The sequence below is a fragment of the Manis pentadactyla genome, chromosome 3 (genome assembly GCF_030020395.1).
Source record: "Manis pentadactyla isolate mManPen7 chromosome 3, mManPen7.hap1, whole genome shotgun sequence".
Taxonomy (NCBI): Eukaryota; Metazoa; Chordata; class Mammalia; order Pholidota; family Manidae; genus Manis; species Manis pentadactyla.
In genome coordinates, this window is record NC_080021.1 from 41,235,817 (window position 1) to 41,253,379 (window position 17,563).

A 17,563-nucleotide genomic window follows, 5' to 3' on the forward strand; every position below is an offset into this window, starting at 1 on the left:
CAACACCAAGACATATAGTAATAAAAACTGGCAAAGATCAAGGATAAGAAGAGACTATTACAAGGAGCGAGAGAGAGAACTAAGACCACATACAAAGGAAAGGCGATCAGGCTAACATCAGACTTCTCAGCAGAAACCTTAACAGGCCAGAAGGGAGTGGCATGATGTATTTAATGCAATGAAGCAGAAGGGCCTGGAACTTAATCCAGCAAGATTATCATTTAAATTTGAAGGAGGGATTAAACAATTTCCAGATAAGCAACAGCTGAGAGTATTTACCTCCCACAAACCATCCCTACAGTTCATTTTGGAGGGACTGCTACAGATGGAAGTGTTCCTATGTTTTAATAGCTGCCACCAGACATAATAAAACCACAGTAAAGAAAGTAGAACAGCCAATTACTAAGCAAATGAAAAATTAAATTAACTATCCCCAAAGTCAATCGAGGGATAGACAAAGAATACTGAATATGATACCTAATATATTAAGAATGGAGCAGGAAGAAAAAGGAGGAGAAAAAGAAAAGAACCTTTAGATTGTGTTTCTAACAGCATATTAAGTGAGTTGTTAGACTCTTAGGTAGAAAGGAAATTAACCTTGAACCTCTGGTAACTATGAATCTAAAGCCCGCAATGGTAGTAAGTACATACCTATCGATAATCACCCTAAATGTAAATGGACTGAATGCACCAATCAAAAGACATAGAATCACTGAATGGATAAAAAAACAAGAACCATCTATATGCTGCCTACAAGACACTCACTTTAAACCCAAAGACATACACAGACTAAAAGTTAAGGGATGGAAAAAGATATTTCATGCAAACTAACAGGGAGAAAAAAGCAGGAGTTCCAGTACTTGTATGAGACAAAATAGACTTCAAAACACAGAAAGTAACAAGGGACAAAGAAGGACATTACATAATGATAAAGGGGTCCATCCAACAAGATATAACCATTATAAATATCTATGCTCCCAACACAGGAGCACCCACATATGTGAAACAAATACTAATAGAATGAAAGGGGGAAATAGAATGCAATGCATTCATTCTAGGAGACTTAAACACTCCACTCACTCTGAAGGACAGATCAGCCAGACAGAAGATAAGTAAAGAGACAGAGGCACTGAACAACACACTAGAACAGATGGACCTAATAGACATCTACAGAACTCTACACCCAAAAGCAACAGAATACACATTCTTCTCAAGTGCACATGGACCATTTTCAAGAACAGATGGTATACTAGGACACAAAAAGAGCCTCAGTAAATTCAAAAAGATTGAAATTGTACCAACCAGTTTCTCAGACCACTAAGGTATGAAACTAGAAATAAATTACGCAAAGAAAATGAAAAATCCCACAAACACATAGAGGCTTCACAACATGCTCCTAAATAACCAATGGATCAATGACCAAATTAATACAGAGATCAAGCAATATCTGGAGACAAATGACAACAATAATTCAACACCGCAAAATCTGTGGGACGCAGCCAAGGCTGTGCTAAGAGGAAAGTATATTGCAATACAGGCCTACCACAAGAAAGAACAATCGCATATAAGCAGTCTAAACTCAAGATTAATGAACCTAGAAAATGAACAACAAATGAAGCCCAAAGCCAGTAGAAGTACACTCACTTTAAACCCTTTTAAACTGGACAGCTTTTAAACTTTTAAAACAGGACAGCTACATGCAAGACATAATAAAGATTAGAGGAGAAATAAATAAAATTTAAAGGAATAAAACAATAGAAAGAATCAATGAAAGCAAGAGCTGGCTCTTTGAGAAAATAAACAAAACAGATAAACCCCTAGCCAGACTACCAAGAAAAAAAGAGTCTACACACATAAACAGATTCAGAAAAGAGAAAGGAAAAATCACTACGGACACCACAGAAATACAAAGAATTATTAGAGAAAAGTATGAAAAATTATATGATATGCTAACAAACTGGATAACCTAGATGAAATGGACAACTTTGTAGAAAAATACAACCTTCCAAGGCTGACCCAGGAAGAAACAGAAAATCTGAACAGACCAATTACCAGCAAAGAAATTAAACTGGTAATCAAAAACCTACCTAAGAACAAACTCCCAGGACCAGATGGCCTCACCACTAAATTTTATCAAACATTTAGTAAAGACCTAATACTCATTCTCCTTAAAGTTTTCCCAAAAAAAAGAAGAGGAGGGAATACTTCCAAATTCATTCTATGAGGCTAGCATCACTCTAATACCAAAACCAGGCAAAGACACCACAAAAAAGAAAATTACAGACCAATATCCCTGAGGAACATAGATGCAAAAATACTCAACAAAATATTAGCAAACCAAATTCAAAAATATATTAAGAGGATCATACAGCATGACCAAGTGGGATTCATCCCAGGGATCCAAGGATGGTACTACATTCGAAAATCCATCAACATTATCCACCACATCAACAAAAAGAAGGACAAAAACCACATGATCATCTCCATAGATGCTGAAAAAGCATTTGACAAAATTCAATATCTATTCATGATAAAAACTCTCAACAAAATGGATATACAGGGCAAGTACCTCAACATAATAAAGGCCATATATGACAAACCCACAGCCAACATCATACTTAATAGCAAGAAGCTGAAAGCTTTTCCTTTAAGATCAGGAACAAGACAAGGATGTCCACTCTCCCCACTTCTATTTAACATACTACTGGAGGTCCTAGCCATGGCAATCAGACAACGCAAAGAAATAGAAGGCATCCAGATCGGCAAGGAAGAAGTCAAACTGTCCCTGTTTGCAGACGACATGATATTGTACATAAAAAACTCTAAAGAATCCACTTCAAAACTACTAGATCTAGTGTCTGAATTCAGCAAAGTTGCAGGATACAAAATTAATACACAGAAATCTGTGGCATTCCTATACACTAACAATGAACTAGCAGAGAGAAATCAGGAAAACAATTCCATTCACAATTACATCAAAAAGAATAAAATACCTAGGAATAAAACTAACCAAGGAAGTGAAAGACTTATACTCTGAAAACTACAAGACACTGACGAGAGAAATTAAAGGAGATACCAATAAATGGAAATACATCCCATGCTCAAGTATAGGAAGAATTAATATGGTCAAAATGGCCATCCTGCCTAAAGCAATCTATAGATTCAATGCAATTCCTATCAAAATAACAACAGCATTCTTCAACAAACTAGAGAAAATCATCCTAAAATTCATATGGAACCACAAAAGACCCCGAATAGCCAGAGCAATCCTGAGAAGGAAGAATAAAGCAGGGGGAATTATGCTCCCCAACTTCAAGCTCTACTATGAAGCCGCAATAATCAAGACGATTTGGTACTGGCACAAGAAGAGAGCCTAAAGAGCCCTGATATAAATCCAACCATATATGGTCAATTAATATATGATAAAGGAGCCATGGACATACAATGGGGAAATGACAGCCTCTGCAACAGCTGGTGTTGGCAAAACTGGACAGCTACATAAAAGAGAATAAAACTGGATTAGTGTTTAACCCCATACACAAAAGTAAACTTGAAATGGATTAAAGACTTGAATGTAAGTCACGAAACCGTAAAACTCTTAGAAGACAACATAGGCAAACATCTCCTGAGTATAAGCATGAGCAACTTCTTCCTGAACCCATCTCCTCGAGAAAGGGAAACAAAAGCAAAAATGAACTCATGGGACTACATCAAACTAAAAAGGTTTTGTACAGGAAAGGATATCATCAACAAAACAAAAAGGCATCCTACACTACGGGAGAATATATTTGTAAATGAGATACCCAACAAAGGGTTAACATCCAAAATATATAAAGAACTTACACACCTCAACACCTAAAAAGCAAATAACCTGATTAACAAATGGGCAGAGGATATGAAGAGACAGTTCTCTGAAGAAAAAATTCAGATGGCCACAGACACATGAAAAGATGCTCCACATCAGCAATCATCAGGGAAATGCAAATTAAAACCACAATGAGATATCACCTCACACCAGTTAGGACGGCCAGCATTGAGAAGACTAAGAACAACAAATGTTGGTGAGGATGCAGAGAAAGGGGAACCCTCCTACACTGCTGGTGGGAATGTAAGCTAGTTCAACCATTGTGGAAAGCAATATGGAGGTTCCTCAAAAAACTAAAAATAGAAATACCATTTGACCCAGGAATCCCACTCCTGGGAATATACCCAAAGAATACAACTTCTCAGATTCAAAAAGACATATGCACCCCTATGTTTGAAAAAAGTCGCAGCACTTTTTACAATAGCCAAGGTATGGAAGCAACCTAAGTAAGTGCCCATCTGTAGTTGAATAGATAAAGAAGATGTGGTACATATATACAATGGAATACTATTCAGCCATAACAGAGAAACAAATCTACCATTTGCAACAACATGGATGGAGATGGAGGACATTATGCTCAGTGAAGTAAGCCAGGCAGAGAAAGACAAATGCCAAATGATTTCCCTCATTTGTGGAGTATAACAATGAAGCAAAACTGAAGGAACAAAATGGCAGCAGACTCAGACACTCCAAGAATGAACTAGTGGTTACCAAAGGGGAGGGGTGTGGGAGGGCGGGTGGGGAGGGAAGGAGAAGGGGACTGAGGGGTATTATGTTTGTACACATGTTGTAGGGATCACGGGGAGAACAGTGTATCACAGAGAAGGGACATAGTGGATCTCTGGCATCTTGCTGCACTGATGAACAGTGACTGCATTGGGGTATGGGTGGGTACTTTATAATATGGATAAATGTAGTTACCACATTGTTTTTTCATGTGACACCTTCATAAGAATGTATATCAATCATACCTTAATAAAAAAATTTTAAATAAATAAATATATAAAAGGCAATTACATAAAACAAGTATAAAATTCTATTTGACTCATGACAAAGTCAATATATGTATCATTATATATTTTGTTACATGCAATACATGCAATAATAGTACAAAGGAGGAGGAATATAGCTAGAGTGAAGAAAGTTTCTGTATTTTAATGGAATTAAGTTGCATCAATCTCAAATCAATTGTGATAAATTAGATGCATATTATAATCCTTTGAGCAACCACCAAGAAAATAACTCAAAAATAATTTGAAAGTTAACAAAGGCATTAAAATAGGACACTATAAAATATCTACTTAATATAAAAGGCAGGAAAGGATTATGAAAGAAAAAATACATGTGACACATAGAAAACAGCAAAATGGTAGATGGAACTCCAACCTTATGAAAATAAATATGAAATGTGAACGGATAAAATACTCCAATCAAAAGGCAAAGACTACCAGATTGGATTTGTTTTAAATAACAAGATCCAGCTGTACACTGTTTACTGAAACGTAATTTAGATTTAACAACACAAATAGGTTGAATTTAAAAGGTTTAAAAAGAATTGTTTTTAAAGATGTCTTTTCCATACAGATACAGAGAACTGGAGGTGAGAGTGGGCAAAACAAGTGAAGAAGGTCAAAGGAACAAAGTTGCATTTGTAAAATGAACAAATTTTCATTGTAAAAATGAACATCATGAGTATGTAATGAACAACATGACTACAGCCACCATGCTGTATTGTATATTTGATAGTTGCTAAGAGTATATCTTAAAAAGTTATCACAAGAAAAAAATTTTTTAACTCTATGTTGATGGATATCAACTAGACTTACTGTGGTGATCATTTTGCAATACATAGGAATACTGAATCATGTTGTACACATGAAACTAATATGCCAATTATACCTCAATTTTAGAAAGTAAACTAGACCTCAGAAAGTCATGGAATCCAGCATCTTGCCTTGAATATCTCAAATCACAACATTTTCTTGCTATTTGGGAAATGGCATAGGATTCTATTTTAGGGATATAAAAAATTTTTCATTTCTATGATCTTAGTTTCCATCAGTATTTTCCTTCATTTTTCATATGATTATTCTCCAATGCAAATAACTTAATCTCAGTCATGGGTTGAAACTACAATTAACAATATGAAATGTCAAAGACATAGTTAAAACTAAATAACATGCTAGTAAAACTTTCAAACAGTATGAAACTAGGTGTAATGAAACAAAACACAAGGCAAAACTGGTTAGCAGTAGTTAGGAATGCAGTGTACTGAGGGAAAGAAAAAGATGTACCATGCAAACAGTAACCATAAGAGAATTGGAATAATTACATCATCATCAGACAAAAGAGACCTCAAGAAAAAAAATGTTACAAAAGATAACACGAGACATTTATAATGACAGAACAGTCAACTCAAGAAAATATAAAACATATATGAACATAGCAACAAAACCCCAAAATACATAACACAAAAACAGACAAAAGTGTAGAGAGAAATAATTCAACAATCAGGAAGACTTAAATACCTCACAACAACAAAACAGAACAATAGACAGGAAATCAAAGACAGAGAAGACCAAAACAACACTATCAACCAGTCACTCCAACAACTGCAAAAATACACATTTATCTCAAGAAAAAAATCAGAAAACATTTGAACTGAATGAAAAGGCAACATACCAAAATTTATGGGATGCAGCTAAGGAAATTTATACTATAAATGCCTATAATAAAAACAAGTATCTCAAATCAGTAACCTAGGCTTCTAATTGAAGACAGTAGAAAAATAAGCTAAATCCAACTAAATAAGCTAGCCCAAACTAAACAAGCAAAAACAATAACCACAAACCAAAAAAAGGCATGGAAGGGGGAGGGCATATGCAGTTCAACTGCTACAAAATTGTTCAGGAAATTGTAAAAGTATTAACTTAAGGTAGACTCTAGAAAGTCAAATACGCATCTTGTCATCTTTAGAGTAAGCAACTAACTTTTAAAAGAGTAATTAAAAAGACATTAAGGCAAGAAGAATTACTAGAGTGAAAGAAGTGCACATTCAGAATGATTTTTTTAAGTATATTCTATAATAAGGTATCACAATACTAAATTTATATGCACTTAGTACCATAACTTCAAGATAAAGTGAAAGTTGACAAAACTTAAAAAAGGAAGTAGACAGATCCTCATACTTTGAGATATTAACATACCTCTCTTAGTAACTGATAGTACAAGCAGACAATGAAAATCCACATGGATTTACAAAATTTGAAGGACTCAACCAATTTGAAGTAACTGACATTTATGGAGGAATACAACAACTGCAGAATACATATTTCTTAATCAATTGCACATGGAATATTTATAAAAATAGACCACGAACCAAGTCATAAGTTATAATGGATTGTAATCATACAGAGAATGTACTGACCACAGTGAATTAGAAATCAATAACAAAAGATAATGAGTAAGTCCCCACAAGTGTTTGGAACACTTCTAAATAACCCATGATCAAAGAAGAAATCAAAATGGAAATTAAAATTCTTTTGAACTGAATTAAAGACAACAAAAAAGTTTGTGCCATATAGCTAAATGGGTGATTAGAGAGAAATTTATAACATTAAATGAACATATTTGAGCAAAAAAGGGTAGGGAAAAAAAATAACCAATGACCTAAGCTTCCACCTCAGGAAGCTAGAGAAAACATTAGCAAATCATATCCAAAGATGTGGAAGAAGTAATAAAATTAAGAGCAAAAATACATGACAAAGACAGCAGAAATACAATAGAAAAATATTTAAGTTGGTTTTTTGCAAATTGTAATCATACAGACAGCAGAAACACAATACAAAAATATTTAAGTTGGTTTTACTATTAGTAAAACCCTATCAATATTGATGAAGAAAGTGCAAATGACAACATCAGCAATGAAGAGATGCTATCACAACAAATTCCAGATTGTTGTTTTTAATTACGTCAACTTTAAAATGAACAACAAAAAAACTGATGTTATAGCTTTAAATATGGCAATTTAGAGCGGGGGCAGGCACACTTTTTCAGTAAGGGCTAGAAAGCAAATTATTTTAGGCTTTGGCAAGCCATGCAGCTTCAGTCCCAGCTACTCAACTCTGCCTTTTCAATTTGCTTTTGCAGTCACAAGATACAGCCACAGCCACAAGACAATACGTGAACAAATGAGAATAACTGTACTCTCAAAAAAATTTACAAAAGTAGGCCCAGACTATTGTTTGCTGATCCCTGATTTTAAGGAAACGAAGAAAGGCCTTGAAAACACTACTAACCAAAAAAAAAAGGAGAAAGAAAATCTAAATAGTCCTGTATCTGTTTAAAAAAATTAAATCAGTAATTTAAAACTTTACAATTAAATAAAACTCCTAACTCACATGACTTCATGATTAATTTTTCCTAACATTAAATGAAAGTTGGAAATCTCACATTTCCTGACTTCAAAACTTACTACAAAGTTATGGTAACCAAAACAATGTGATACTGACATACAGACCAAAGGAACTGTATTGAGAGCCCATACATAAACCCTCATATTTATGGCCATTTGATTTTCAAGAAGGGTGCCAAGGCTGTTCAATGAGAAAAGGACTGTCTTCAACAAATGATCTTAGGAAAACTGGACATCCACATGCAAAAACAAACAAGCAAAAACAAATCTTATACCATATACAAAAATTAACTGAAAAGAGATTAAAGACCTAAATGTAAGAGCTAAAACTTTAAAACTCTAAGACAAAAAAGGGGAAAAGCTTCATGACATTAGATTTGAAGATGATTTCTTGAGTGTAACACCAAAAGCCCAGGCATCAAAAGAAAATATTGGTTAAGGTAGACTTTATCAAAATTTAAAACTTCCTTTCAAAGGACACTATCAACAGAATCAAAGGCAACCCACAACAAGAGAAAATATTTGCAGATCATGTATCTAAGGGATTGATATCCAGAATTTGTAAGTAATTCCTACAACTCAATAACAAAAAAAAAATTTTAATAGGCAAGGACTTGAATAGATACTTCTTCAAAGATATACAAATGGCCACAAAGCACATGAAAAGATGTTCAACATGTCACTAATCATTAGGAAAATTAAAATTAAAACCACAATGAGATGATACCACATCACACACATTAGGATAACTATAATCAAAAAACAGACAATAAGTTTTGGTGAGGACAAGGAACAATTGGAATCTATGTGCATTGCTGGTAGGAATGTAAAATTGTACACCTGCTCTGGAATATAGTATGACAATTTCTCAAAGTATTAAACACAGAATTACTACACAATTCCACTTTTGGGTATGTACCCAAAAGATCTAAAAGCAGGGACTCAAACAGATATTTATACACCCCTGTTCACAGCAGTATTCATAATAGCCAAAAAGTGGGAGCAACCCAAATGTGCATTGATGTATGAATGGGTAAGAAAAACGTTACAGACACACAATGGAATATTATTTAGCCTTAAAAAGGAAGGAAATTCTGACACATGCCACAACATGAAGCCTGAAGCTTATTTCACTGTGCTAAGTGAAATAAGCCAGTCACAAAAGATAAATGTCATATATTTCCACTTACATGAGTAGTCAAATTCATAAAAACATAAAATAGAATGGTGGTTGCCAGGAGCTAAAAGGAGAGAATGGGAGTTAATGCTTAATGCAGAGAGATTCAGTTTGGGAAATTGAAAACATTCCAGAGATGGATGGTGGTGATGGCTGCAGAACAATGTAAATGTAAGCAATGCCACAGAACTGCACAATCAAAAATGCCTAAAATGGTAAGTTTTTTTTTTTATTTTACCATAACAAAAAGAAGAAAACTATTAATACCAATCTTATACAAACTCAGATTACAAAAGAGGAAGTTCACAAATTATTTAATGAGGCCAACGTATCTATGATAATCAAAACCTGATAAGGACATGACAAGGAAAGAAAAAATCACAGGCCAGTATCACCTATAAACATACATGCAACAACACTAAAGAAAAATTTACCAAATCAATTCTAACCACATATAAAAAGGATATGCATGGTTTAATAAGTATTGTTTATTCCACAAATGCAAACTTCATCTGAAAACTCAATGTAATTCACCACATTAACAAAATGAAAGAGAAAAATCAAATCCACTCAGTAAATGTGATATTTGATAAAATTCAATACCCATTCAAGATTTTAAAAACTTGTTGGAAAAGCAGGAATATAATACAAAGTTTCCTTAGCCCAATAAAGAGTATTAACAGCTAACACATTTAGTAAAATACTGAATGCTTTCCACTTTAGTTGGGAAAAAAGAATGTTCTACTCTCATTATCTCTACTCTGCAGTGCAATAATGAAAGAAAAAGAAATAAAAAGTCCAAGCACTAGAAAAAAATATGTAAAACTCATTAGTTGTAGATGACATGACTGTGTATACAGACAATCCAAAAGAACACACCAAAAGGTATTAGACAAGTTAGAAAAGCCACTCAATATAAGTTTAATATACTAAAATCAACTGTCTTTGTACTGGTAACAAATCATTAGAGAATGAAATTTAAAAAATAATGTTGCCTATAACATCAAAAAAAAGATAAATTGTAATGAAATATGTGCAAAACCTCTGAAAACTTCATAATCATTCCTGAGAAAAATTGAAGATGTAAAAAGACAGAAAGCAATGTCGTGTAGATTCAAAAACTCAATACTTTGTCAACACAATATATGTTAATATGTTAATTCCTCCCAAATTAATCTATTATATTCAATGTAACCTTAATAAAAACATCAACGGATTTCCTTTTATGGGAAGTTACAAAATTTACAAGCTAATTAAAATGTAAATGGAAATACAAAGGACCTACAATAGTTAAAGACAATCTTGAAGGATAAAAGAACCAAGTAGTACAAATTACATTGTAAGATGTGAAAGACAGTATGGTAGTGATACATAACAGACAAATGTATCACTGAACAGACAAGGAGTTCAGATATACATCCACACAGGTGACACCTGATTTACAACAAAGACTTACTGCAATTCGGTAGGGAAAGAATGTGTCCACAAATGACACTTAACTGAATATCAATGGAAAAAAATGAATATCGACCTCTACTTCACACGTGAAGAAAAACTAATTTTAGATAAATCACAGAATACAATAAAGCTTCTAAAAGAAAAAAAGTTTCATCATGACCTTGGCACAAGCAAAACTTCTTAAACAAGATTTAACCATAAGATTTAACATGAAAAGTATTAACCATAAAGGAAAAGACTGAGAAAATTAGAAGATTTAACCATAAGATTTAACATGAAAAGTATTAACCATAAAGGAAAAGACTGAGAAAATTAGACCTCCATACAATTATGAACTTCTGCTCATTAAATGATATTTTTAAGAAAATAAAAAGACAAGCCACACACTAGGAGAAAATACTGCAAAACAGATCTGTCTGGCAAAGAACTCATTTTCAAAATATATAAAGAACCACCCCTATGAAAAAGATGGAAAACCCAATTTTACAAAAAAAAAAAAAGCCAAAGAACTAGAAATTTTAAAAGTAGATATCCAAATAGTCCTCAAGCAGTATATGAAAAAGTACTCATCATTAGTCATTAGGGTAATACAAATTTAAATTAAAATGAAATACCACTATATACCCACCAGAAAGGCTAAAATGAAAAAATATATACATCAAGTAATAGCAGAAAGGTGAAGTCACTGAAACTCACGCATTGTTGGTGAGCTCTAAATTGATACAACTATTTGGCAGTATCCATTAAAGGTAAACATATGCTTATCTCCTAGGTATACACCTAAGGGAAATTAATACCTATGTCCACCAAAATATATGGACAAAATGTTCATAAGATCACTCTTCATAACAGCCAAAAGTAGAAACAACCCAAATGTACATCAACAGGAAAATAAGTATAAATTGTGAGTCTTTATACAATGAAATACTACAAATATATAAAGAACTACCACTCCTGCAACATGGCTTGTTATCCATAAAGTTAAACAAATGAACCAAGACACAAGTGATTCCAATTTAGTTAAGTTTTACCTATTCTTGAAGCTAATCTGTGTTGATGTAAGTCAGAATATATCAGTCACCTGTTTTAAGGGTGTGGCTACTAATTACAAAGGGGCATAGAGGAGCCACTTGGAGTGAAAGAAATATTTCTTGATCTGCATAGTGGTATACAGGTGTATACATATGTGAACATTGAGCTGTGTAGTTAAGATATATGCTCATTTTTTTAATGAAAATATTAAGATAATTAAACTTGGAGAGAGGAAGAAGGAACCAAAAGTATTATTTCTTAGCATTAACTCCAGATTTTTCAATAATAAACTGTGGAATATAAACATTATTGATAATCATCACCATCAGATTAAGTTTTCCAACCCAAAAGGAAGTTGGTCTCTGACTCTTCTGAGTTTCCACAAAGAATTTTTCTACCCTCATGTCCAATAGTTGCCTGGCATATGTTAATAATAAATACACTAAATGAATGAATAAGTATCTGATCTATGAAGTTACAGTTCATTTGCATCAACCATCCTCACGTTAAAAGACTCTAAAAACAGTGATTACGAAAGAAGTTTTCAACTTTGCTAGCATTCACAATCTGTGTCTATTCAATACTGTGAGGATGCCATGGTAATGTCTCTTTCCTACTAAGAAAAAACTTTCTTCAAGATCTTACCTTGTTGTTTTTCGGACCCATCCATTCCCCAAAAAGGAGAACGTGAATGTAATATTTTCCAACTTCATACAGAACCTTAGCAATGCAAATTAGTTTATTCGATAATGATTGAGAATTGAGTACTCTGACAACAAGTGCAATGAAATTGTTTACCTCTATCTACTGAGGCATCTTTTGGAAATCCAGGTCTATCAACCCATAAAAAAATTACTCTAAAGGTAAGTCTCTAGTTTCAGCACAGCCAAAAATATGTTAGCAGAAAAATCAAGTTTTAAAGCATTATGTCAAAGTGTAGGAAACACTGAATTATTCCTAAAGAAGCTGAAAATGTTTCCAGTCAATGACAGCTACACAGCTTACCTGTTCCAGCACATCCAACTTTAACTCGAGCTTGCTGAGAACAACGTCTCCCCCCCATAGTGAAAGCTGTAGATCTGATGGCTTCAAATTCTTGATGTAGCGATTCACATAGCTCATTAAAATTGGAGTCACATACGACTCCAGCATCTTTTAGGGTGCCGTGGAGTCAAAGAAGCTGAAGGGGGTAAAGACAGAAACATTAGAAGTAACTGAGCCGGAGGTGCCGCGAAAGAAAAACCATTTCTCAGGGACTGAAGAGGCCGAAAAACAACAGCCCCCACCAAAGCTGCCGCTTGCCTCCTCCCAGAAGCAGAGAAAACTGGAAGTGGACTGCTCTGCTCCAGCTGCGACTTTCTCACTACCACAACCCCTCTCAACTTGCCAGGCCGATAGGAGGAGGAACAGGTGGTAACCTGAAGACAGCGGGTTCCCTGGAGTGGGAGAATGTAGCGAGTTGGACTCCCCTTCGTCCGCAGCACCCCTTCAGTGGCCCAGCCGCCCCACGAGGCCCTTGCCCATCGCAACCGAGCCCGATCTACCACTGGAGAACGGAGCTGGAATCTGGCGGACTCCCGCCCCTCGCCCTACTCCATCCTTTCCTGACACTCACACCATGCAGTACAGTAGCGTCCCCTTCACCTCCCGGTACTGCCACCCGCCCCCGGCGCCGGCGCGGCTCCTGTACGGCGCCACTTCCGGGTATGCCCCATTCGGTGCTCAGAACAAACTGTTCCTCCACCGCCGCCACTCGCTTCCGCAGCAGGACTGGAGTTCTCAGGCTGGAGAAGGCATTCCGCGTCCTCTAGCAGGAGACTTCTCAGGCTCGGGTAGCGTGGCGTCGCCGCTTCGACCCCGCCAGTGGTTAAGACAAAGCTCGAGGAAGTGCCCGGAGGTGGGCGGACCGGTAATGTGGAGACACCGGAGATCCGGAAGTGGCGCCTGGGGGAGAAAGTGGCTGCGGTTGGCGGAGGTCCTGTACCCCTGGGGAAGCACGGGAGGCTGCAGGTGCGATGAGGAGGCAGAAAACGGATCCTGGTATCTAAAATCCTGAAAAACAAGTGGTTATTGTTTCCCTTGGGAAGGGGAAGGCCTAGGAATAGGAACTTGGGTTCAGTGGACAGGCAATAAAAATAAGGCCGCAGGCTGGAGAAATGAGGTGGGAGGTGGGAGGGCAGATTATTAGATGTGACGTTGTTTTGCTGGAAGAAGGGTGGACTGGAAAGAGAAATAGAAGGGATTCGAATTGGTAGTTTATAAGAATGCTTTGTTACCAAACATGTAGACAAGCTCTCGCGTTTTTACTTTTGCAAAGCAGTGGTTAGGCATTCCTAAATTTGCTGAATGCGAGGTGGAGAAAGAATGGTAAAAGATTGTGGAGAACCATTGGATTGCTGTCTGATATCAAACTCAAGAAAAAAGGGAGGAAATAGAAGAAAAAAAGGACATGCGACTCCTAGAGACAAAGTGGAAAAAACAGCCAATTGGGAATAAAGAGTTTTAAGAGGCAGTGTCGGTCTTATTAGGCTGAAATAGATACATAAAACATTACTTTGCTTTACATTACATTTCTAGTACTTTGTTAAATTCAAGAACGTCAAACACCTAATTCAGAAAAATAAACACTAGGCTTAAAGAAATAACATAGGACATGCTGCCTAATTTTTTGCCATTATCTCTTAATTTTGATAACGTTTGAAGACAGTAACCTACCACTGCATTTTGAAAATGCTTATTAAGTTATTATAATACCACCTATGTTGTCCTTGTATTTAATTGAAAATACTTAACAAGTAGGAAACTCCTAAAGTTCTTTATTGGAATTCAAGTTATGATTTCTTGAAAGAGTTTCAGAAATTGCAATAGAGAAGAGGCATAATGAGGATGCCAAGGGTTTAAATTTATTTTGTTAATGAAAATAGTGGACTATTTTTTTAAAAAGCAGCTAGTTGCTAATTCAGAACAACTGTCCCCTCACAAAAAGCCTTGAATACCCAAATAATCTGGGTCTTATTAAAACCTACCAAATTAGCCAAGTAAATTAGCTAAGTAATTTCTTAGCTATCTGATTCATCTGAAAAGTGAGCACTTTGAAGCCATGACTCAGAAGTAATATAAAGAAAATTGTTTCACAAATTATATAAAAGTCCTAGGTGGTCCAAAACAGGAGCTCTGGGTCTTGTTATTTTTTTAGAGAAAGAAAAACGCCGACTCATTTGTGTGGGAATTCAATAAACAACACCATATTAAGATAAATTAGCCAGATACTTAAATAGTAGGTTTCTTTATTGTATAAACAAAATAGTAAACATAGTATACTAAACTTTTTTTCTTCTAGTATGCCATTTTTCTCTTGGAGCCAACAAAAAAAATTGCCAAATTCCTGCCTTGGGAAAATTGTTTGGGCACTGTTTTTTTAATTTGGTTTTAAGAATCAGAAGGTAGTGGTTTTTAACGTGTGTTTTCATGTGCCCTGTTCTTTAACCAGTCAAGATAAAGTTATTATAATTCCTTTTTCACTAATTTGTTTCATTCATTACTCATATTTTAATATCAAATAAGCAGACTTTCCCAAATCTCCTACTATTATATGTCTTTTCATTGTAACATTTTTAAAATATTTTTTAAATCTTAAAAAGCCTTTGAGGCAGTGTCTCGCTGTGGGGGAGGGAGGGTTCAGCTCCCAACAAGTTCACTCTGGATCCATTGAGATGGAATAACAACAGCAGAACCTTTGGGGCTTTATTCTCATGATGTCAGGTGGAGCACTAGAATCATATGCAGCCAGCAAGTCTCTGCAATCCATCTTTGCCTTGGCCTCCACACCTTCTTTGCACTGGGTGGAGCTCTTTGTACAGCAACATAGCAATGGCTCATTGCCAACAAATGTGCAAGCACATGAGCAGTGGGCAAGTAAATTAGGGTCAGGTGAGGATCCTGGCCATTGGCACTTCCATTTTCCCTACAGGCAGGTTGGTTATAAAGGCAATAGTCCTGCAGAGTTAAGTGTTTTGTTTTTCTTTAAATTTTCTTAATTTTCTTAATTAATAAGCTCTATTTTTTAGAGCAGTTGTAGGTTACAGCAAAACTGAGCTGGAAGTACAGAGAATTTCCATATACTCCCTGTCCCCACACACATAAAACCTTCCCCACTATCAATATCCCCCACCACAATTGTACATTTCTTATAATTGATGAACCTACACTGATACATCATTATCACCCAAAGTCCACAGTTTACATTAGGGTTCACTCTTGGAATTGCAATTGTATGGATATGGATTTTGACAAGTATGTAATGACTGTAATGACATGTATCCATCCACTTTATGCAGAACAGTGTCACAACCCTAAATTTCTTCTGTGCCTTTTCATCCCTCCCCCAAATCTCTGGCAACCACTGAACTTTTTACTATCTTCATAGTTTTTGCCTTTTCCAAAATGTCACATAGTTGCAATCACACAGTGTGTAACCTTTTGAGATTGACTTCTTTCATTTAGTAATATGCACTTAAGTTTCTTCCATGGCTTGATAGCTCTTCTTTTTAGTGTTGAATAATAGTCCATTGTATGGATGTATCAGTTTCCTTACTCATTCACTTAGTGAGGGACATCTTGGTTGCTTATAATTTGGGACAATTGTGAATAAAGCTGCTATAAACATCCATGTGCAGATTTTTGTGTAGACATAAATTTTCAGCTCCTTAATATAAATGGTAATGAGCATGATTGCTGGATCGTATGGTAAGAGTATGTTTAGTTTTGCAGGAAATTGCCAAACTGTCTACTAAAGTATATTATTTTTCATTCCAACCAATAATAAATGAGAGTTCCTGTTGCTCCACATTCTTGCCAGCATTTTCTGTTGTCAGTCTTCCACATTTTGGCCATTCTGATATATGTGTATAGTTACTGTTTTAATTTGCAATTCCCTAGTGACATAATGTTGGACATCTTTTCATATGCTTACTTCTCATCTATATATCTTCATTGGTGTGGTGTCTATTCATGTGTTTTGCCCATTTTTAATCAGGTGGTTCATTTTCCTATTGTTGAATGTTAAGAGTTCTTCATTTTGTGTAAAAGTCTTTTATCAGATATGTGTTTTGCATATATGTTCTCCTAGTCTGTGGTTTATCTTCTCATTCTCTTGAGATTATTACAGAGAAGTTTTTAACTTTAATGAAGTCCATCTTGTCAATTGTTTTTTCATGGGCTGTGTCTTTTGTGTTGTATATAAAAAGTCTTCACCATAACCATGATCATCTAGGTTTTCTGTTATCTTCCACGGACTTTATTGTTTTGTTCATTTCTTTTGTACTTAGGTTTATGATCCATTCTGAGTTATTTTTGTGAAGGGTGTAGGTTTGCATCCAGATTTTTTTGCATGTTGATGTCCAGTTGCTGCAGCACCATTTGTTGAAAATACTATCTTTGCTCCATTGTATTGCCTTTGCTCTTTGTCAAAAATCAGTTAATTATGTTTAAGTGTGTGTATTTCTCTTTGCACTTCTATTAGTTTTTGCCTCATATAGTTTGATACTCTATTGTTAGGTGTTAAGATTTGTTGTCTTAGATAATTAATGCCTCTATCATTACATAATGCCCTTTTCTA

The 17,563-nt window shown here is 35.3% G+C and overlaps 1 protein-coding gene across 11 annotated transcripts in view; it reads right to left on the bottom strand.

The window, feature by feature from the left end:
* VPS13B (vacuolar protein sorting 13 homolog B) overlaps positions 1-13,697 on the bottom strand; it is an 876,251-nt gene extending 862,554 nt beyond the window's left edge. For all 11 annotated transcript variants that reach the window (XR_005022793.2, XR_008996232.1, XR_008996233.1 and 8 more), the window contains exons 1-2: positions 13,562-13,697; positions 12,952-13,126 (exon numbers count right to left, since the gene is read on the bottom strand). Coding sequence is in view for 8 of the 11 variants with exons in the window: in XM_036876002.2 (XP_036731897.2) it covers positions 12,952-13,098 (147 nt within the window). In the remaining 3 variants the exon portion in view is untranslated. The remainder of the gene's footprint in view (positions 1-12,951; positions 13,127-13,561) is intronic.
* Between the last annotated feature and the right edge of the window lie 3,866 nt (positions 13,698-17,563).